General features: G+C 39.7%; 1 protein-coding gene across 1 annotated transcript in view; it reads left to right on the forward strand.

Moving 5' to 3' along the window:
* Positions 1-23,208, forward strand: part of LOC150079165 (guanylate cyclase 32E-like) — a 333,869-nt gene that overhangs the window by 221,816 nt on the left and 88,845 nt on the right. The window contains exons 14-16 of the mRNA XM_090383559.1: positions 1,139-1,288; positions 3,427-3,610; positions 10,068-10,208. Of these exons, the coding sequence (XP_090239685.1) occupies positions 1,139-1,288; positions 3,427-3,610; positions 10,068-10,208 (475 nt within the window). The remainder of the gene's footprint in view (positions 1-1,138; positions 1,289-3,426; positions 3,611-10,067; positions 10,209-23,208) is intronic.

Below are 23,208 nucleotides of genomic sequence, written 5' to 3' on the forward strand. Positions count from 1 at the left end.
GCTGTGACTTTGAAGGATCACTTCTAATAAGCCAAGTTTCTGGACTACATTCTTGAAGTAATATTTTCCCAAATTTTGGTTGGATAAAATTTCCATGAACTATAAAAATAGCTTGAGAGTTGTCAATGCAAACTTGTACTGCTAATATGGGTATAGGTTTTGGCTTTGTACCTTTACTATCCCCAACAATTGTGCAATTAAAATTGACATTACATTTTCACAATATCTTTTCTTCATTAAATGATTGAACGTTGGACAACTTTGTTACTTGCTTCCGACCACTCTAATGTATATACATCGTGTTCTTTAGTTTATGATGAAAAGGTAGATGAATGAGTCATGTGAGGAAACTGGGTTTGCTACTTAATACATCCATCTCATATTGTCGAGGCACTTCGCTACGAGTTGTTTTGGTATTGCACTACTATAAATAAAAAGCACCGCTCCAATGGAGAAGTACATTGCTTTTTATTTAGAGTGTATTCCGCTACCCTGAACCGGGTTTCGATAATTTTTGAAATCTCATCGGCATTGTGAGACCTGAAAAACCCGGAAATCATTTAACAACTGTCTCCTTTAATTTTAAAACTGATTTCTGCCTCTGGGCTTTGTTAGTTGAATATTTAGTAAAATTCTATAAAAACTTAATTTCTTTACACACGCGTAATAGACTGATCGTTCTTTCGTCTCCTTCTAGGGCAATTTATTATTTGACTAATAACTGCTAATGGTAGGCAACTTCCGGCGAACCCAGGTTTTTTTTTTTTTTTTTTTCTTCTTCATTCTTGAAAAACAAACAAACTGTACGAGCAGTTATAGACGGCATACTGAAGTTTCATATTCCGAATTGCCCAACGCAGATTCAAAACACAGCACGACGTCCCGATATTAAACTGAAAATAAAAAAAAACACTTCAAAGCTTAAAGAGATTTTCACCTCTGACATTTTGTATAAATCGCTCTTCGTTAGTTACTCCTTCTACTGTGCGTCCGACAATAATTCTAAAAAAAAAAAAAAAAAAGGAAATATAAATTCAGGTGATCTTCAATTTAATGTAAGGGGCCAAATTTTGGTATATTGTTAGTTTTTTTGTGAGAATCCTTTTCTAATATATTCTGTGTATGTATATCTATATAGGACTTCTGTGGAAAGCCCCGGAACTTCTAAGGGCGAGGAACCCTCCTAGTAGAGGTACTCAAAAGGGAGATGTGTATTCGTTTGGCATAATTCTTCATGAGATAATGGGTCGTGCAGGACCATGGGAGCCAAATGTGCTTCCAGTGAAATGTAAGAAATTTCAAACATAATTTAATTTCATGGATCTTTCATAACAATTACCTTGCTTACCTGTTAAAAATAACATTAACCTAGAGAGAAAGAGAGAGAAATACTGTAAGAGTCACCTGATAAAAAATCTGGTCCGTATTAAGGCCTCTGCGTCGCTTTAGGTTACTTGACCTTTGCCCTAAGTTCACATTTACCGCCTTTTAGCTTTAATTTAGAACAGGTAAGTGGGGAGTGCTCCTCATGATATTAATTGTATAAGGACGAACATTTATTCCTTAACCTATATTAAATTTATTTGATAGATATAAAATAGTTTATTTTTTTTTTAATTTGCAAGCACATAACATTAAAGTACTTTACGCAGTTACCAAAAATATTTGATGATGGTGCCAGGAACGGATCAGTAAGTGGGGGAGGGGGTGTTAGTGTGTTATTTGTCTGACGGACTAACTAACCCCCTTTCCCCACTTACTGATCTGCGCCTGGAGCCATCAAATATTTTTGATAACTGCGTAAAGTACTTTTATGGTATGTGCTTGCAAATAAAAAAATAAATAAACTATTTTACATCTAACAAATAAATTTGTAAGTGGGGGTATTGATTCTGGCAGCTTCTAAATCTGCTCCCTGGTGCCACGCAACGCATTTCCAACATAATGTAGCACGCTGCAAGAGAAGGTTAGCACCTTGCTCCAGATTTTTACGATCTAAAAAATGAGATCTTCAAGATGATGTTAATATTATCTCGAAACAAAATATTTCAAAAACTTTAGGGCTTAAATTAAGTCTTCCTTCTGACTTTTAAAAATAATTTAAAATCGACTTACCCAAACTTGCACATTATTGTTTGCATGCATCCGAATTTATTTAAATTGTTCGCATGTATCTGAATCTATCCGTCAAAAAAAATTCTGTGAAAGAACCTTCTTAGTACTTATGGGAATCATGTGCGTACTTATGCGAGATGGTTTAAATTGAAACGATGTAACGTCCGGTGTTCATTATGGACATGTAATATAATAATTCCCTTCTTCAACGATGATATCTTAAAATCAACTTAAATTGGTGATCAGGCTCTTAAAATAGATGCGTTGATTAACAAAGGAATCATCTAAATCGCTGTGATACAAGTAGTATATGGCCCTAAGATCAAAAGCTTGTTCTGTAAAATCCAAATTGTGTAAATATAATATGAAATAAAACCTACCACTAGAGTGAGAATAAGTAGCAATTCTCAGTGATCCGAAAATAGCACGTCAGTAATGATGAAAAATAAATGTGAATTTTAAATTTTACTTTAGAAAAGCGTCCCAATTTTTAGCGGGACTATAGTTCCAATATAATTTATGCTTAGTTACATCTTAATCCACATTAAATAGCTGAATAATTGAATCGAAATGCTAAAAGTAAATTAAGGACCATGAAATAACCGCATCCCCAATATGTAACACGAACGTTATAAGTGACAGGAGGCAACTGCCAGAGTGAAGTGGAAAATGAAGAAGCAAAAATATGTATGTGCCATTTTGTTTTCAATTTTTCTTTTTTTTTGGCATTTGTTCTTTTAGATAAATCTAAAATACCAACTCCGTGTGTGGATCATTTGTAATAGCTATTGCGGTTGATTAGATATAAACATATATAAACTGATGAGAAATTAAAACACCATAGAAATATTGCTACCAGAACTTTTTGTTATTCTTCAACAGATTATTCAGTTGTTGCAGTGGAATCATGTCAACATAACTTTAGTTGTATGTCACTACAAGAGTCTGCTATTATTCCTCGTCCCATTATCTTCCTACCCCCCCCCCTTTTTAATAAATGTAGTCTGCCTTGCGACTGTTCCAATCATTTTGGTCAATCGCTCTTATCCGTCGCATCTTTGTGACCACTCCCTTTGAATCACATTAAGATGTGATAAAAAATTATGCACGCTATTTTTACCAAATCCTAACTTATAAGATTACTTTCTGTTGATTTACATACCTCATTCATTCTCGTTGATCATAATGGCATTTTTGTGGTAATTAAATTGGCGTTTTGGGATATTCTTAGATTTAGCAAGTAAATTGATCCAACAGTATGAACAGTCGCATTTGGACAATGAATAAATCATTTTGTCTCTTTCTTTGCAGGTATAATAGAGAGAGTAATTAATCCTGGAAACCACTGGTGGAAATTCCATCGACCTTATATTCAAAATCTTAATTGCGAAGAATATATCATTAGGTGCATGGAGGAATGTTGGAGTGAGGATCCCGAATCCAGACCGGATTTCCGCTTGATTAATGTCAAACTTCGAGAAATGCAAACAGGACTGTAAGAATGATTAATTTATCGTATTTTTTTAATTACTAATTTGCGCCTCGTATGCATAGTATTAAATTTTCATCTACGTTAATTCTTTCGATTTATTATGATAAAGAAATTATTTTTGGTGGATATCGCCTAAAGCCTTGTTAATACAATTATTAGGGAAAATAAAGCACATTTAAAAGAAATCACAAACCCTTCTGGAGCAGTCATGATTCACTTCTAAAATTAATATAATGAAAATACGGCATTTCGTTTTTATCTACTTGTTTCTTGATAAATTCCTGTTACAACTGCCTACAAATACCTGGTCATTTTATCAGAATAAATTGCGTGTTGGACCGCCTTTAGCCAAAAAACTTCCCCCAGACAATGTGACATGGAGTCAAAAAGCTGTGAAATGTGATATAAGGATGTCATGTGAACATTGCGTTTACAAACGCACCTTTCTTGTTCATTCTACATATGAACACAACGGAACTGAGATCCGAGAATTGACTGGCCAGGTCAGGTGCTCTTTCATACAATCGCGTGGTGGATGATTGGATTGTCATCTTGAAAGCATCCCTATCCATAGGATGAAACAGCAACATTTGTAGATATATTGGATCGATTTTTAGATATGCTTTGGTGTTCACAATGCTCTCCAGTGGGATCAGAAAACTAAAGGTATGCCGCGAAACATTTCCCTCGCTATAACGCCTCCTCCAGAAGCCTACGCTGTCAATACATAACTGGATGGCTATAGATCCTGTGGATCGGATCACATGATTTCTTCAGTCCTTCTGTATCCACCTTTTGCGTTCATGGTACCAGTACAGACGTATTTTCCTGTTTGTGTTCGAGATCTACGATTTAAGTGGTCTTCAACTCCCACAGTGCGGGTATTCACGCCCTTGCGGTTTTCTCGCATGAGATACAGTTTGTCCATTTGGCGGGGATTGCACTTTATAAACTTCCCCAGATATCGAACACTCTTCCTTGTCATCTTATATCGATTCATTCAATGATTCATAGCATAATCGAGTCATTCGATTATACTCGTATAATTCGAATGATTAGTTAATTTGCTTCGTCAACAGTTGACCAAGTAAATTACGAATCTTCTCTCAATATGAATATATCGGATGATTGTTAGTAAATAGTTACTATTATTTGAGAGATTTTTTTGAATAATTTCTGTAAATTTGAAATTGGCTTTCAGTCACATAATTTTTTTTATTTACCGTTTGCGTATGGAATATATTTACAAAACACATTGATAACTTTTCTACGATTTTATAGCAAAATTAAATATTGCTCTTCAAAATATTGCCCTCACGGGAAGCACAGGGCATAAGAACCATCCTCCTCACACCGAGTGGAAAAGCTCGGGTTCAAATCCCATAAATAGCACATGGAATTTATCGGCTTTTTTCACAACATGGCTGAGTTAGTCGGGATCAGACAAGGGTTGCATGTTTTTTTTCTCCCAGAAACCTAGGATTTTTCTTCCAGCAAACAGGACGAAAAATAGAGAACCACCCACAGAACGTGATTTACAAATATAATATATACGGCACAATACTGTCTAAGTCGCTTAAAACCTTATAACAATAAGTAATCAAAATATATTATTTAAATGTTTATAAGATAATCGATTTTTTTTTTTTTTTTTTTTTGGTTTATTGTTTTCACGGAAAATCGGGAAAGAACTGACGTTGCTAATAGAAAGGTGTAAATTTTTTTATGTATTTTAACGCTGTGTTAAAATCTCTAAAATATTTTTAAAAAGTTAAAATCTGTGTAAAAAAAGTTGTTTTTTTATGATGGGCCTTCAGTTTCATTCGTGTATGATTAATTTGCCCCTTTCAATTTCATATGGCTTTTTTGTTTTGTTTGTGGCAGAAACCACACCAAGGACCACTCGCCCTAGGTGCCATCTGCCCGAAGTTCAGCACTGCATAAGATATACTGACTTAATTTTTATCCAACTATGCTAAACCGACCGACGTTACTCCATGATTCGAATTTCGAAAAAACTTAAAGATTTTTAACTAATGAATATTTCGATTATTGCAATCTCTCGATTTCCAATCATTCGACTATGAAATCATTCCTTAGGTGGTAGATGACTTTCATCAACCGGTGAAATACCACCACTTTGCTTATTGGAGGCTTGAAGTGGTGAAACCCATGTTTAGTCTCTAGAGCAAAGTTTCCGCCATCCCCCTCCCCCCCATACTTCCCCTTCAACCCATGCACGGTACTAAGTACTATAGGTTTTGATACCTTTCGTGTTTGGGGTTTTCATAAAAAAAAATTCTATTATGTCCATCGCCATTTTTCCGGGCGTTCCAGATGTTCTGGACGTTTTTTAATTCGTTGAATACTCGAATTCCATTATGAATGTTACCTCGAACATTACGAATAGTGCAGCATCTGCTAAACGTGCAGCGATAGTCATACCTCTTTGAAGTCAGTGAGATATCCCGTCCATTCCCAGTTGCCTGTGAAATTTGGGCAGTAGTTGGCCACATGGCTTTATAGCGCCTTCCTGTCCAAGTCAGAAGTCATCACCATGTGACGCTTCAATTTGCATAATTTTTATGTTGAATGTGAATATAATATTGCATAAAAAAACATATTTTGTAATAATGATAAGTGAACTTATAATTCTTACAAAATATAAGGATAAGTAACTGCCAGAAGCAACAACTAATGATGTAATCAACCGAACTGTCAGTTTTAATGTTTGCGTGAAGGGTGATAAAAGGAGCATTATCATTCGTGTGAAAATTAATCTTATTAAGTGCGCTCGAACTGACGAGTTGTTGGAAGAACCAAAGATGAAAAGAAATGTGGCAATTTTTTCGTTCCCAAGAGTGGGAACGAGATTAGCTCGGTGCGGGCCAAGTTTTTCTTAAATTTTTACCATTTTATTGATTAAATTGGCATATTAATTTATTTTCTAGAAGTAGCTTTATATTCCTAGTTACAATACTTAGTTTATCTTGAACTTAGATAGAGATTTTGTGTGTTATTACTTAGAATCGGTAAAACTTGTACCGTTCGAAACTTGCCGCCGTTGTGTAGTATCGATACACAACGATAAAGCGTTCTGATGGGCGATCTATGAGAGTTTGAAGAGTCGGATGGATGCCCTCGAAGGAATTAAAATGGGGGGCCCCATCAAGTTCCCAGCTGCCCAACTCAACGCCAGAGCACACTCTTATGCACCAGGCAACACAGCGGCAACCTTCAGGGCTGAATGCGTTGGTCCCACAGGAGCTAGTTATTGTTGGTGACTCAACTTTCAAGGAAACGGGAAATATATTGTGCAAAAAGGATAGGTGGAATAGGACCAGGGTATGTCTACCAGGGGCGTTATTTGTGGTGCCCCTCAGGTTTCGATGTTCTGCCCATTGTTGTTTTGTATATTTATCAATAATATCGATGTAGGTATATCAAGCTTAATGTCAAAGTTCGCAGATGATACAAAGGTTGGCAGGGTTGTTAATAATAGTAATGACAGTATGGTGCTGCAATAGGATCAGGAAAAGTTAAGTAGAAGGGCTGAGAAGTGGCAACTGAAGTTTAACATTGACAAATGCAAAGTACTGCATATGAGTAGCAGTAACCCCAAAGAAATGTACCAACTATGTGGTGTTACACTCAGGGTAGTGGAGAATGAAAGAGACCTGGGGGTAATTGTGCAGTCAGATATGAAGTTTTCTGAGGAGTGCAGACAGGCTGCCAGAGTAGGTCATGGGGTCTTGTCAATGATATACAGGAATTTTGCGAGCAGGGATAAGGAGGTGATTATCTCCTTGTATAAGGCAATGGTCAGGCCACACCTTGAATACTGCGTAAAGGTCTGGAAGCCTCATTTTAGGAAGGATGTAGAGTTGCTAGAACGAGTACAGAGAAGGGCAACGAGACTGGTGAAGGGAACAAAGGGGTGCTCTTATGAAGAAAGGCTTAAGTTCTGCAAATTGCAGCTTCTGAAGACTAGGCACCTGCGAAGCGATCTGATTGAGGTGTATAAGGCCTTGAATGGATTGAGCAGGCTCAATGCTGATGGGATTCTTCCTCTTGCTCAGATTACAAACCTGAGTGGGCATAGATTCAAACTGAAGAAAGACAGTTGTAGAATATATGTGTGGAAGTTTGTCTTTAGCTAGCGAGCTTTTAGTTGATTGCTGGAACAAACTTCCATCTTGTTGTGGAAGTTGATAGCTTAAATAAATTCAAGCCAGAACTAGACAAACATTTGGAATGAATGGATCAGTGAAATAGGAAGAGTTTTTTTTTTTTGTCTGATTCTGTATAAGCTTGCTTTCTTGCATCATGTGCCTCCGCTAATGCTAATGCTAATTTTGCCTACACACAAAAGGAGTAAATATATACCAAACGACTGTGGATTATTTCGACTTAAAGGATTCCACAAGGCTTTTGGGGGGGGGAGAATATTTAGCATCGTGGCCCGCACTTGTAGATAGAAGGAATCTATTCTGTAGACACAGAAAACATTTGAAAATAGGTAATGCAAAGGTCTTTTCCAGAATCTTTGAGATTACCTTAAGGGTTCAGGGAAAACTGCTAGTTAAGGGCAAGCGTAATATAGATACCAATCTATGTGATGATATAAATCAAAGTAATGCTTGCATTCATCTCAAGAATTCTTGCTTGTTGCGTCAAGATAGGCCTAGTGTAATAATATTCCAAACGAAAGGGAAGTCAATGCTTGGAAAACAAGCTTAGATAACTACAAGGGGTGTGTTAGGGGTAGCAAACTACACAAGAATATTTTGACTTAACTGTGTCTACAATAATGTAAGCAGTGTTTTCAATGAAATGAGTGAATTCGAACTCCTGGCCAGTACAACTAACACTGACATAATATAGCTAACGGAAGTATGGCATTACCCAGAGATAAGAGATGATGAGTTTCAATATGGTAAGTATGATGCATTTAGGGAGGATAAGGAACATAGAAGGGGTGATGGGGTCGCGCTCCTTATCAAAAGCAGCTTGAGCGCTACAAAATAATCGAATAGAATCTGTGTAGAGTCTAGAAGGCTAGTATAGAATCGTGGCATGAGTTAGCTATAAACAAAGGTATAATTCGAGTGGGTATAGAGAACCTCGACGTATGTAGAGGCTCTCTTTATTATATAGCATTTACATGTAGATGGAATGGGGAAGCAAGATCGAACGTCTTATTATCGGTGGCTTCACTTTGACGGGAACAAGTGGAAAGGAAACTCACCACGGAAAACAAAATTTTTAAATAAACCTGATGATTATTATTTGAACCAGCATGTTAGGGAAAGTACTTGGATAAGAATATTTTGAATTGGCGTTTGAAGTGGTGTCGTTCCCGACGTTCACAGATTCTGTGGCAGAGGGTGCTGTGCGTATCGAATTCTTTTCGGTGGATTTAGAGATTACGGACTGTTTCCTATCTGAGTATAGTGTCTCGACATTGAAATTTGGTGGAAGCTGTATGATAACATAGGGCTGTTTCAGTTGGTCTTATTTGGCAGTAGTGCCGGAAGCTATAAGGTCCATGAACTATTTGGACAGTTATACGCTACCTATGTTGCGGCAGTACTACGGAAAGGAGTCCTGTCACTATTAGCACGACAACACACCCAGGGTCCTGAGCTGGATATCATCATTCTTCTCTTTCTTGGTGATTCCCCTTCTCTCTCTCTCTCTCTTAGGGTAACTCGGGAATTTTTTTTTTTTTTTTTTGGCTGGTGCAGCATAAGCTTCAGGCTTCCTTGCACCATATGGCTGCTAATAATAATAATAATAAACACTTCGTCATATTGAGAGGATTATACAGGGTCGGTTTGTGAACAATGACATCGAAAGTTGGACTGTCTGACTCAGAGCTCGGACCACATCCCACTGAGCGCTAGTAGCACTAGATGGAGCGCTGGATTAGACTGGGGCCAAAACGCTGTAATGGCAGCTGCTGTGAAGGAGGAGGAGGAATGCAGCATGCAGGCGAATCCCGACTTTTCTTCCGGAAGTAGGTAGAAAACTGGGATCAAATGTGCATTAAAATTTTTTGAATTAAAAGCTGTGACAGCTGTTTAATTGTTCACGTCTTGGTCTGTACAAAAGTAACTAAGGCTATGAGGCGTCAGTGTATTCTGTATTTAAATAGCATGTATTCTGTAGGAAGTTGTCTGTTTTCCTGGATTAAAAACCGTTTAACCCTCGTCCAACATAGGCTAACCTCGACTAAGATGTGAAAAAAAAAAGCCATAAAACAGTCGACAATCAATGGCTGTTAAGCCCTTGAAAAATGAAGACGAGAATCGTTAAAACATTGTGATTAATCTTGATAACGGTGTAATATTACTACTCGGAATTGTTTGGTTAATATGGTAAATCAGTCCCGTTTATTTGAAAACCTATTTGGGTTATTTTGTGGCAAAATAGACTCACTAGGAATTATTTATTTCAGAAAATCCAATATCTTTGATAATGTGATAGCTATGATGGAGAAGTACTCTTACAACTTGGAAGGATTAGTTCAGGAAAGGACCACTCAGTTAATGGAAGAAAAGAAGAAAACTGAAAATCTTCTTCTTCGCATGCTCCCAAAGTAAGTAATTTTTTTTATATATTCCAAATCAGTATTAGAATAATCAGAAGAGTTTATACCTTCATTATAAATGCATATTCGCAGCCAATATAACAACGCCACAGTTTGAAATGAACTATGCATTTTTTATTGCAGTGCATGGGCTCGAAACATGCATAATGGTGGCCATGGACATCACTCCAGAACCATTAGTCTTCTTCTTCTTTGGTCCTTAGCTGGCAGCTGGGGGAGGCGGTTGGCCACGCAACCAGTATGCTGCTGTAGGTGCCGCAGGGTTTCGGACTTGCTCTGTGATGTTCTTCCATACCTTACGATCAATGGCGTCAGTCCTGGCCTGGTTAAGGTCGAGACGTCGGCTCTTCAAGTCATTTTCCACTTGCTTGGCCCACGTTTTCCTAGGCGCGGTCCGTTGGATGCTCCATTGGGTGGGTCGTTGTCTCCAAAGGAGTCTGGATGGTATTCTGTTCGTGCCCATTCTACATACGTGGCCAAACCATCTAAGCCTTCGCTTCTGGATTTGGTCGGCAATGGTTGGTTGCTGTTGGCATCTGGCGCGGATGGTATCATTAGTGATGCGGTCGCGAAGAGAGATGCCCAAGATCTGCCGCAGGCATCTCATTTGGAATACCTCAAGTTTGTTCAAATCTAACTTGAGACAAATCCATGTTTCCGATCCGTAAAGAAGAATAGGCAGGATCAAAGTCCGGAAGAGTCGGATTTTAGTCTTTGTGGAAATGTTGGTCCTCTTCCACAGACACCATTTGAGCGAGGCGAACGCAGTGGCCGCCTGTCCAATTCTGCTGTGGATTTCCATGGTGGATGCAACTTTCTTCTCCTGGACCAGCGATCCAAGGTATTTAAAGTCCTGCATTTGCTCGATCTGGACGCCTTCGAGATAGATGGTGGCTTGCGACCCATCTGTTGTCAGGGCCTTTGTCTTACCAGCATTGATCTTCAAACCGTATGGCCGGGCAATGCGGGCAATGTCGTAGAGGATGTCGGTGGCTTCAGCGTTGTTACTGGCAAGGATAGGACCATTAGTAAATAAATAAAATCAATTTTCTGTTTATACTCCGGGACGAACACACGGTCAGAGGAGTTCACAAGAAACAGCACCGTATTTAGCAGTCATGGGCTTGAATCCCGGTCACTGAAAGCACGTGTACTTATGCATCTGGCACCTGACCACTCGGCTTCTGAGTACCCTTTTAATACCTCTTAACTCTTTATGAGGCAAATTTAAAATCTGAGAACTGTGGCTAAATTCTTCGTAAATAAAAAAGCATTCGGTAAAAACACTGCAGAAAACCTGATGAACTTTAATTAGCAATTTGGAATGGCTGAAATTTAATTTTTGCTAATTATTAATATACTGTTCCCATTTCTTATCTATAATTAGGCATAACATATGCTCGCGGTAGCAATGTGTTTGAGATTTTGTCTTTCTGTACTGTATTTTAGACTGGGCATTTTTGGCACCGTGACAGAGAGAATCGACGTCGCGCGATACGATTCTTTCCTTCCCCCCCAGATGATAAGATGACAAAACTCAAACTATTATATTAGGACCACATATAATTTTTTATATATACCCATATATGTATAATGTCTATAAGCTCATATTTTTCACCAGCGAAACAAGCAGACTTACCATAATGCAGTCTGCACGGTAGCTCAGAGATTATATTCACAGTCATCCCCACACCGAGTGAAAAATGCTCTCGTTTGAATTCAATCAATGATGTGGGGAATTTTCAGGTGAGGGATGCATGGTTTTCACTCCCGAAGACCGGATTATCGTCCAGAAAACAAGCAAATAGACCACAAAATGCACGCAGTTTACAGACACAACACACTGACATCTTATAGCCTAAGTTTCTTTGGCGCTTAAAATACACACACACTACGAACACAAATTTACTATAAAGAGAAGATGATAAGATGACAAAACTCAAACTATTATATTAGGGCCACCCATAATTTCTTATACATGTATATACCCATATATGTATAATGTCTATAAATTGCGCGTGTTCTCTGGTTGAGTTGATTGTTTTGCTGGAGGGAAAAAACCCAGTTTTTTTTGGTGGGGGGGGGGGGAGGAACCTTGCTATGACGCCTGACCCCGACTAACTCAAGCCCATTAAAGTTCCTCGTGTAATTGCCGGAATTCGAACCCGGGCCTTTTCCACCCGGTGTGGGGAAGACGATGACAATACCACTGTGCTATCCGCGCAGACTGATAAGATGACAATTGCAAAGTGTGTTAAGTGTCTAACTGCACCAGGGGTTCCCCCATCTCCGCGTTGCTTTCATTGTGAGTGTACCAGTTCACTGGGAAGGCCAAAGATTTAAAAGTGTGTGGATCATGTGAGTGTGTAATGTTATGTACCGTTGTTCCTCTGGCCATTTAGCCGCTGGACCCCTGCTGAAGCCCAATGTTAGCCGCCCTTCGCCCCGTGGAGGCAGACCAGGTAACCAGTAGTTTAAATTTGCACTCTGGCAGATCCTGCCACTAGTTTCCTGAGATTTCAGTGGCTAGGACCTAAAAAAAATTGCATGGGGATATTGCGCTAGAATTGGAAAAGCCAAAATGGTGAGCGAACAGTGTAATTTAGATACGGTTTTTTTTTTGAAGTGTGGGGCATTTGCTTGTATACAGATAGAGTGGGGTTGGGAGAATGAAGATTGTGAGGGATAAAGACGGAAGAATGAAGTTAATAGGGAAGATGACCCCAGGTGGAATCAGTGGGGCATGCCAATGCCCCACCAGAGGGAAGAGTGGGGTCGGCGAGGAGACAGTGAAGCCGTCACCTCTACCCCGCCGGGGTGAGGAAGAAGAAAGAGCCGGAGAAAGGAGACGGCTCAGATCGTCAATATGGCGTGTATGCAGCAAAGCTGCGGCTTCGTCAGGTCCGCGACAGCGTCACTGATGGGACCTAGGTCCCATCCAGTAAAGTCATAGTTGTCAGAGTTCCAATGTCGAGTCTGGGGAAGTTGTGGTAGTGCCCGTAGTCTGGTGAACAGTTCGTGAGAAAATTGTGAGAGGGCTCTGTAGTACTCCTCCTCCCACAGCACAAGGTGTTCCCAATCCTTCGGATTGAAACCTATTTTTGTTATAAAGTGGCATCTTATATCCTCAAAGAGGGGACATTCATGCATCAGATGTGTCCATGTCTGGTTTTCACCGCAATGACGTAGTGGTGATTCTTTTATTCCGAAGGTCGAAAGTTTGGCGTTAAAGGAACCGTGCCCAGTTAGAAGGAGGGTGGTATAGAGCCCCGGTGAGAACCAGGCCGACTGGTCTGGGGTAGACTTGGGTAACATCCGGGATGAATTTACGGGTTATGTCGCCTTTAGTTGATTCTGCTCATCGGGACTGCCAGGTTTGCCGGAGATGATTCATAAGACGTTTTTTCTCTATGTTGCTGTTGTTGGTTGGATCGGTAGTGAAGCCAATGCAGGTTAACTTTTCCCACTTGATAGTTGAAAGAGCATGCCGCAGCGGACAATTTCCAAGTCCAGGGGGAGTGATCCCGCCAGGGCCTGCAGCGCGTGTGGGCTGACAGTGCAGCACGCTCTTGTGATGGTGAGCAAGATGCTACGCTGTATTGATTCTAATTTCCTTTTTTTGACGGCCGTGGTTGTTTTGTCGTACCAAACCCCTGCATCGTATGAGACGGCCGGGATGAAAAAAGCTTTGTAAAAGAGAGACAGGGTCCTTTTCCTTAGTCCCCAATCTTTTCGTGTAACTCTTGCTATGGGGGCTGAGTAGTTCCTGGTCTTTCTCTGGAGATATACGAGGTGTGGGGTAAAGGATAAGTTTTTATCCAATACGATTCCGAGGTATTTTAATTCTTTAGTTAGTTTAATTGTGGTTCCTTCTATTTTGATTTGTGGTGGCCTTCTGGTGTCGAGAGAGCCCTTGAGGATGTCTTGGTTGGTGATATCGTTAGGTGGTTCTGTTTTGCCCACGTTTACAGGGAGTCAATTGCCCGGTTTGCAGCGGCTTCCAGTTGTGCCCAGCTGTCCGCCTCCAGCCTCAGGACGAGGTCGTCTGCAAAAGCTTGTGCATCTGCCCCATTAAGATTCTGATTAAGGAAGCCGTCCATCACCAGGTTCCAAAGGAGTGGCCCCAGGACTGAACCCTGTGGGCACCTTCGTTAGACAGGCCGAGTAAGTTGAGAATAGGGAGCACATACTGAGATCCTTCTGTCAGATAGGTAGGTTTTGATACAGTGGTGCAGGTTGTTGGGGATATTTGCCTCCCAGAGTCTGCCGAGGACACTGGCCACCAAAGTGAGTCAAATTCCCAGGAAAAATCGACACAGATCATCAGGAAGAATTTGCGGTTACAGTTGGTAGCTGCGGTTAATATACGTTCCAAGGCATCCACAGTGAAGCAGCCTCTACGAAAGCCAAATTGTGTGGGGGATCGTAGGCCTGCTTCTAGATAGTGGGTTTCTATCCTGTTGTGGAGTAAATGTTCAAATAGTTTGCTCAGTACTAGTAATAGTGCTATAGGTCTGTACGACTCCGGAAGTTCCTGTGATTTTGTCGGGTTCTTCAAGATCAGTCGGATCCGCGCAGATCTCCAGTCGTGAGGGAAGTAGCCTGCAGAGAGACAGTGGTTGAACATATTTCGGATAGTTGTTGGGATGTATTCTACGGCCTTTTTCACGATCTCTGGTTCCAGATAGTCTTCACCAGGCGTTTTCTTGTTTCGTATTTTGGCGGTGGCCAAGTAGAGATCTGCTAGTGTGAATGGGTCTTCGCTTTGTACTGGGTTGTAGTTTGCGTTTTCCTCGCAGAGACGGTGCTGCTCCGAGGAGTAGTCTGCGTGGGTAGCACAGTGGTACCGTCACCGTCCTCCCTACACCGGGTGGAAAAGGCCCGGGTTCGAATCCCGTCGATGACGAGAGGAACTTTAATGGGCTTTTTTTCACTCCGTGGCTGAGTTAATCAGTCTCAGCGTAGATAACAAGGTTTTTCCTCAATAAACTGGGGTTTTTTCGTCCAGCAAAACAGACAAATCGATCATAGAACGCACGCAATTAACAGACATAAGATACACAGCACGACAGATGAATTTCATTATTCGGGCGACCTTAAAATAATAGTTTTTTTTGCTCTGGGGAGTGAGCTGTGTGGAGTTGCCGGAAGGTGGTATTGAGGACACTGTCTATTGATTGGTACCATGATTTTGTACAGAAGCCAGCAGGTGTTTCAGTCGAGGGAACTACATCTCCTTTGGTTAGCTTGTTCATTGCAACTTTATATACAACCCCCCAGGGGTATTATTATTATTTTTTTTAGGGTTACCCGTAATTAAATACATTAACCCGTATTTGTGTCTGTAAATTGCGTATGTTCTATGGTTGATTTGACTGTTTTGCTGGACGAAAAAACGCCAGTTACTGGGGAGAAAAACCTTGCTATCTACGCCTCAGACCAACTAACTCAGCCACGGAGTGAAAAAAGCCCATTAAAGTTCCTCGCGTCATCGACGGGATTCGAACCCAGGCCTTTTCCACCCGGTGTTGGGAGGACGGTGACGATACCACTGTGCTACCGCGCAGACCTCCTCCCCCCAGCGGTAAAGTGTAAAGTGTGTTTAGGGTCAAACGGCACCAGGGGTTTCCCCCATATCCGCGTAGTTTACATTGTGGTGTGATACAGTTCACTGTAAAGGCCAGAGATTTAAAAGTATATGGATCTTGAGGTGTGTGATGTTGTGTACCGTTGTTCTTCTGGCCATTTAGCCGCCGGACCCCAGCTGAGGCCCGACGTTGCCCACACTTCGCCCCGTGGAGGCAGACCAGGTACACTAGTATTACAGTTATTTACTCTGGCAGGCCCTGCCACCTAGTTTCCTGAGATTTCAGTGGCAAGGACCTTAAAAAAAAAAAAAAAAAAAAAACCGTTTGCGTGGGTTGATCGCTATATTGAAAGACCGAAATGTGAGCGAACTTAATTTGGAGCTATTAAATTTTGACCTGTGGGATATACGCTGGCGAGCAGGTAGAGAGGGAGAGGAGACTGAAGACTGGGGGGAGAAAGACAGAAGAAATGGGGTCGATAGAGGAGGCGACCCCATTAAAAGTCAGTGGGGCATGCCCATGCCCCACCAGGAGGAAATCTGGGTTGGCGAGTAGGGCAGAAGGCAGGAGGGAAAAACCTCCTGTCTCCTCCCCTACCGCCAAGGGAGGGGGAAAGAAAGATGGGTCCAGCAAGAGCGCCGGCACCGATTACCATTATGGCTGGCATATGCAGAAAGCTCTGTGGTCTCATTGGACTGGTTGGAATACAGCTGAATAGAAAGTCACTTATGAGGCTGTGTCCTGTCCGAAGGAGGTCCACATATCATATCATGGTTGTTGTTGTGGTGGTGGATGCGGGAGAGTCCGCCTTCATGTGAAGAGGTCTTGCGCATATTGAGTGAAGGCACTATAAGTATCTTTTTCAGTTAGTATCAGATATTCCTGGTCTCTTAGCATTATTTGGGTGGTGGTTATAAATCGGCAGCGGAGATCCTCGTACAGTGGGCAGTCGTATATCAAGTGCCTCCATGTCTCGCGTAGTCCGCAGTGGCATAGGGGGATGTCAACTACCGGGAACGAGTACCCCCCCAGGGGTACTCGTTCCCGGTAGTTGAAACTAGCATTTCCCAGGATCGTTTCTTCCGGGTTCTGATCGAGGCGGTGTATTCATTCCTGACCTCGCGGTATTGCTGTCTGAGAACCTCCTCCTCTGCTGCCGGCAAGGATCTTCTTGCTCGCTGAAAATTTTTTCCTGCGTGTATTTACCTGGTGTCGGAGTCTCTGAAGCTCCGGGCATCACCAGGGGACTGCTCCTTGGGATGGTTTCTTCCTTTTGATGGTTGCGTTTGCAGCCTCTGTAATTCTGTTTATAATCGCGCGTTGGTGTTGGTCCGGGGTAAGGGTTGCATAGTCAAAAGTTTGGGCAGAGCCAGTCAGTGCTTCTTGAAATTGTTCCCAGCTGGCCTTGTCAACGGCGAATCTGTTGACAGTTATTCTAGGTGTGGGTTGTCTGTTAAGAGCACGGTGCATCTGCAATGTAATAACTCTGTGGTCAGAAGTTGTCCAATCCTTTCTGACCTTCCATGAAGATATATGTCCAGCGATGGAGCGGGTGGCAAAGCTTACATCTATTGTTGCTTCCCATAATGTGCTGTTCGGCTGGTTTAGTATTGCCAGGCTATTGTTGGTGAGGAATTCTTCGAGGCCGTTAGCAGTACCACGTCGGTCAGGGGTTTAACTGTGCCAAGCCGGCGACCTGCAGTTTTTTAGTTTAGTTTATACATATATATATATATATGTATGTTTCCATCACAGGGTGGCACCCGGATCTACATCCATCTCAACCAATATAATTGTAGGCATACTAGTCATCTAAATATGGTGGCCTGTTAAAGTAAGCGTGTGTAAAAATGGGTGTAGTATGTTATAGTGAACAGGCCACTCAGCCACCAGGTGATAGCCACAATTGGGCAAATATCACCCGGTGCGTGCCCTGGAGCGAAAAGCCAGGCCTGGGTCTGCTATCACAGACGGTACGATATGAACCTAACTCCCGCACCCACTAGTGAAGTGCAAGACTAGTGGGGTGTCAGCATCCCGCCCCTAGGATGCCCACTCCTAGGAGCTCGCAAAAAAAAAAAATAAAATGAAATAAATAAAATAATAAATTTAAAAAAATAATAATAAATAAAATAAAAATAAAATATATATATATATACACATACATACATATATATATATATAATCTTAAATTATAGGTAAAAACCTCATACCTTTAAGTAGGACTGTTAATCTCTCAACACTCAATCGCGAATGATTATAATATTAACTTACCCTTCCCCCCCCGTGTATTGTCATAAATGAATCAAGTTAAAATAACTATTAATTAAAATAAGTGTTTATTCAACTCTCATATCACGTCAAGGGAATCGGCCTCCAAAAACCAACCAACACCACAAGCCATCATGGGAATTGAAAAACAATTGTCGCGAAATTCTAAAAACGACGACAGTAATAAATTAATTCGCACATAAGTTAAACTTTAAAATCGTTATTAACTTCTTTTAAGAGACCGCCTTATTCGGCTTGTTACCGCGTTCACAAGAAGTACAAAAGTGATTCGCGAATGATATCCCCCCTGTTTTATATCAAATTAACCACACCTGACACGAGATTATTTATATAAGCCAATGTATGAATTGCTATTCATGCATGCGCCTAAGAGTCCACGAGTCCGAAATATTATAAGGTCTGCGTATATTAATAGAATTAACATTTAATCTCATTTCTAATGTTTCGACAATTAATAATTTAAAATATTCACGCTGTTTATTAAGAACCTTGGATTCATTAAAAAGAAACACGTGTCCATCGGTGATTGCATGAAACGCAAGCTCAGATGCACCCGTCAAACCTGCTCTAACTGATGCCAAATGCCGCTGTATCCTTACCGAAAGTGAATTTTGGGTCGAGCCAATATAAGTAGAATTGCATCCACCACAAGAAATACTGTAAACAATATTGTGAGCTTCCATGGTAGGAACTACATATGATCTATATTTCAAGATAGCGTGGAGCTTACTCGTGGGTTGTGGAACAATCTTAAATTCGGTGTTCTTAAATATGTTAATAAATTGTCTATACCGAAGTTGTATATACGGAACTTTAATAAAATGTTTTGTGATCTCCCCTGTCATTTGTCGTACCCGTTTCTAATTTATATTTGGCTTGTTGACTAATCTGCATAATGGTACCTAATGAATAACCCCTATTTAAAAATCTTTGTGTCAGTTCAGTGAGCCACATGGAATCAGAACAGGGACTCGTATATACCGAGGTTATCAAAAGAAGAAAGTATTGGTCTCCAAAAATTACGACGGAACAACAATATTATTGTACAGAAAGCCGACAAGGGTGATACAGTTGTAGTCTTAAATAAAATGGATTACATAGGCGAACTCAACCGGTGAAATACCACCACTTTGCTTATTGGAGGCTTGAAGTGGTGAAACCCATGTTTAGTCTCTAGAGCAAAGTTTCCGGCATCCCCCTCCCCCATACTTCTCCTTCAACCCATGCACGGTACTTAGTACCGTGTACTATAGGTTTTGATACCTTTCGTGTTTGGAGTTTTCATTAAAAAAAAAAAAAAACTTAGTAATATTATATCAGATAGTTCTACGTACTAGGTTGAAGAGAAAGTGGTGTTTGACAACTTAATTAAACAATTTAATAGCGAGTTAACTGAGTACAGAAAAAAAGATTTCGATGGCCAGTTTAAAATCCCTTAAGGCTAGGACTAATGCGATACCAACTCTTTTCGGACAAGTCAAACTTCATAAAATACGATACCCAATTAGACTTATTGTTTCTTACAGAAACACAGCTTTTGCATCGCTCGCGGCGTATCTTTACAACATTATTAAACCTTAGCGTTTAACATTAAAGTTTAGTCTAAAGAATTCAGAGATGTTATTCGACCAATTAAAAGAAAAACGCTAAATGGAGATGACGAATTATCCTCTTTAGAAGTCGTTTCCTTGTACACCAACGTACACGTAGAATATGCCCTTGACGTAATATGGGACCTTATCAATGATCAGACAATCTGTTTAAACGTGTCAAATTTACCCAGAAATGAAATATTTTATTCGATTAAATTTCTTGTACAAACCAATTATATTAATTTCCAAGATAAAATTTACAAGCAGATATTCGGGTTACCAATGGGACTTAGCTCGAGTGGATTGGTGGCTGAAATTTATCTGAATAAGATCGAGCAGGTATACTTAACACCACATCTCCCTAATATAATGTTCTACGGCAGATATCTTAATAATTACTAAATTAATACATGGAACAGAAGGTCCTGGATACATTTAATAACGTTCATACTCGACTTAAGTTCACTCTAGAAATGGAAATCCCGCATCACAAATCCATAAATTTTCTAAATTTTACTTTAACCAGAATTAATGAAAACATTTTTTTAAATTTATAGGAAGTCAACGAATATGGAAAAATTTTTGCGCCGTTCGAGCTACCACCCTTTTACATATAAAAGGAGCATTATTTTTAACCAGTTACATAATGCATATACCGTTAGATACAGCTCTCCTCAAGAATCCTTATTGGATGAGCTCGCGGAAATTATAAAAAGATTTTTAAATAGGGGTTATTCATTAGGTACCATTATGCAGATTAGTCAACGGGCGAAATATAAATTAGAGACGAGTACGACAAATGACAGGGCCGATCACAAACATTTTATTCAAGTTCCGTAATACAACATTGGTATAGACAATTTATTAACATACAGTATTTAAGAACACCTAATTTAAGATTGTTCCACAACCCACGAGTAAGCTCCACGCTATCTTGAAATATAGATCATATGTAGTTCCTACCATGGAAGCTCACAATATTGTTTACAGTATTTCTTGTGGTGGATGCAATTCTACTTATATTGGCTCGACCCAAAATTCACTTTCGGTAAGGATACAGCGGCATTTGGCATCAGTTAGAGCAGGTTTGACGGGTGCATCTGAGCTTGCGTTTCATGCAATCACCGATGGACACGTGTTTCTTTTTAATGAATCCAAGGTTCTTAATAAACAGCGTGAATATTTTAAATTATTAATTGTCGAAACATTAGAAATGAGATTAAATGTTAGTTCTATTAATATACGCAGACCTTATAATATTTCGGACTCGTGAACTCTTATGCGCATGCATGAACAACAATTCATACATTGGTTTATATAAATAATCTCGTGTCAGGTGTCGTTAATTTGATATAAAACGGGGGATAGCATTCGCGAATCAGTTTTGTACTTCTTGTGAACGCGGTAACAAACCGAATAAGGTGGTCTCCTAAAACAAGTTAATAACGATTTTAAAGTTTAACTTATGTGTGAATTAATTTATTAGTGTCGTCGTTTTTAGAATTTCGCGACAATTGTTTTTCAATTCCCATGATGGCTTGTGGTGTTGGTTGGTTTTTGAAGGTTGGTGGCCGCCGTCTTTCCTTGATTCTTTCCGATTCCCTTGACGTGATATGAGAGTTGAATACACGCTTATTTTAATTAATAGTTATTTTAACTTGATTCATTTATGACAATACACGGGGGGGGGGGTAAGTTCATATTATAATCATTCGCCATTGAGTGTTGAGAGATTAACAGTCCTACTCAAAGGTATGAGATTTTCACCTATAATTTAAGATTATTATAATAATAATTGTACTTATTTGTCCCTTTTGATTTGAATTAATATACATATATATACACACATACATATATACACACCCCAGGAGATAACTCCCAAATACGGGGTATCATCCCGCAACCTGAATCCACAGGAAGCCAGCAGAAAAAAAAAAAAAAAAAAAAAAACGTACAGGCATATAATTAATACTGTATAAACATATTAGTAACGTCATTAATGCAATTATTCAGTAATAGTACTATAAATTTGTATTGACGATTTATTGTAAACTCTACTGACTTGTTTGTCGTGCCGGAGTATAAACAGAAAATTTATTTAACTGACAACAACCGCCTCTTTGTAAAAACCATTCTACAAAAATGCTGTAATGCATTATAATTAACAGCTGAAGACAACACTGCCTCATTCCCCCTGCCAAAATTAGCCGCCAAATGTATCAGCTCACATCTGAACTCAGGCGACCTGTATGTGTATGTTCCCTGTGTATGGCGGCCCCCAGGCATGTGCCTATCTCCACTTAATGTCTCTGTGAAGGAATAATCTCTGTACAATGGGCCTGACATAGTACACTACAATATTATAGTATGTGTCATCCATGTCAGGCCATTTTGCCACTAGGGAGCAGCTGCTCCTGGACAGCCAATTCCCGGCGCACGTTCGACGTCATATAGAGCTGGGCCTGTTCCAACAGTCTGTGCTATAGCATAAAGTCCCGCGTCCACCGGCGGGTGTGCCATACCAGTGGATGCCAGCAAATCCCGTACCCAACACGAGTACCAGCAAAAAAAAAAAAAAAAAAAAAAAATTACATATATATAAATAAAATAATTGATTAATTAAAAATATCTATATAAAAAAATGGTAATATCAAAAATATCTAAAATTAAAATAAAACAACAAATTATTGGTTTACAAATTATTAAAACCAAAACTATGGGAAAGAGAAAGAAAAAAAAAAAAGATAGATATTACTGAGTGCCTTGCAGCAATCGTCGTCTTTTTCTAAAGACACTAAGACAAAAATGTTGAAAACCATTAAATCTATCTCTATCTGAGACAAACAAGTGTAATTCATTAACAGTACTTATTAAAACTGTTTGAAACAACAGATCGGCGCACTCAGTCGACCTGCAGTTAACATCTGCACAGACCTTGGCGTTGTGGAGCTCATGGAGGACGTTTTGCAGGTAATGTATTGCAGGGAGAATGTCTTCGCCAGGTCGACAGTATAATGATATTGCATAGAATTCTTCTAATGGGGAGATGATTTGGACACAGGTGACCCATTCATTGCAGAGATGTGTTATCTTTGTTACCGTGAAGTCAGGATTGCGAACTATCAAAGCCGCCCAGGGGGTATGCTTGACTCCGTCATGCTGGACTGGGCCTTATACACTCAGTCAGATTTCATCAGACAACGACCACGTGTCAGCAGTTTTTAAGTTTTTACAAGCTATTAATATATATACACATACAAAATTTGTATATAAATTGGATAATTTACTTTTAAACTTATACTGCCTTAATATATAACAATTTATATAAGTGTGTGTATATATATATATATATATATATATATATATATATATATATATATATATAACAATTTATATAAGTGTGTGTATATATATATATATATATATATATACACACACTTATATAAATTGTTATATATATATATAACAATTTGACAGGGTAACCTTTTTAAAGGTTAACAGAATTTATCTTTGTTG

The sequence above is a fragment of the Mastigoproctus giganteus genome, chromosome 10 (genome assembly GCF_048544385.1).
Source record: "Mastigoproctus giganteus isolate SK-2022 chromosome 10, ASM4854438v1, whole genome shotgun sequence".
Lineage (NCBI taxonomy): Eukaryota > Metazoa > Arthropoda > Arachnida > Uropygi > Thelyphonidae > Mastigoproctus > Mastigoproctus giganteus.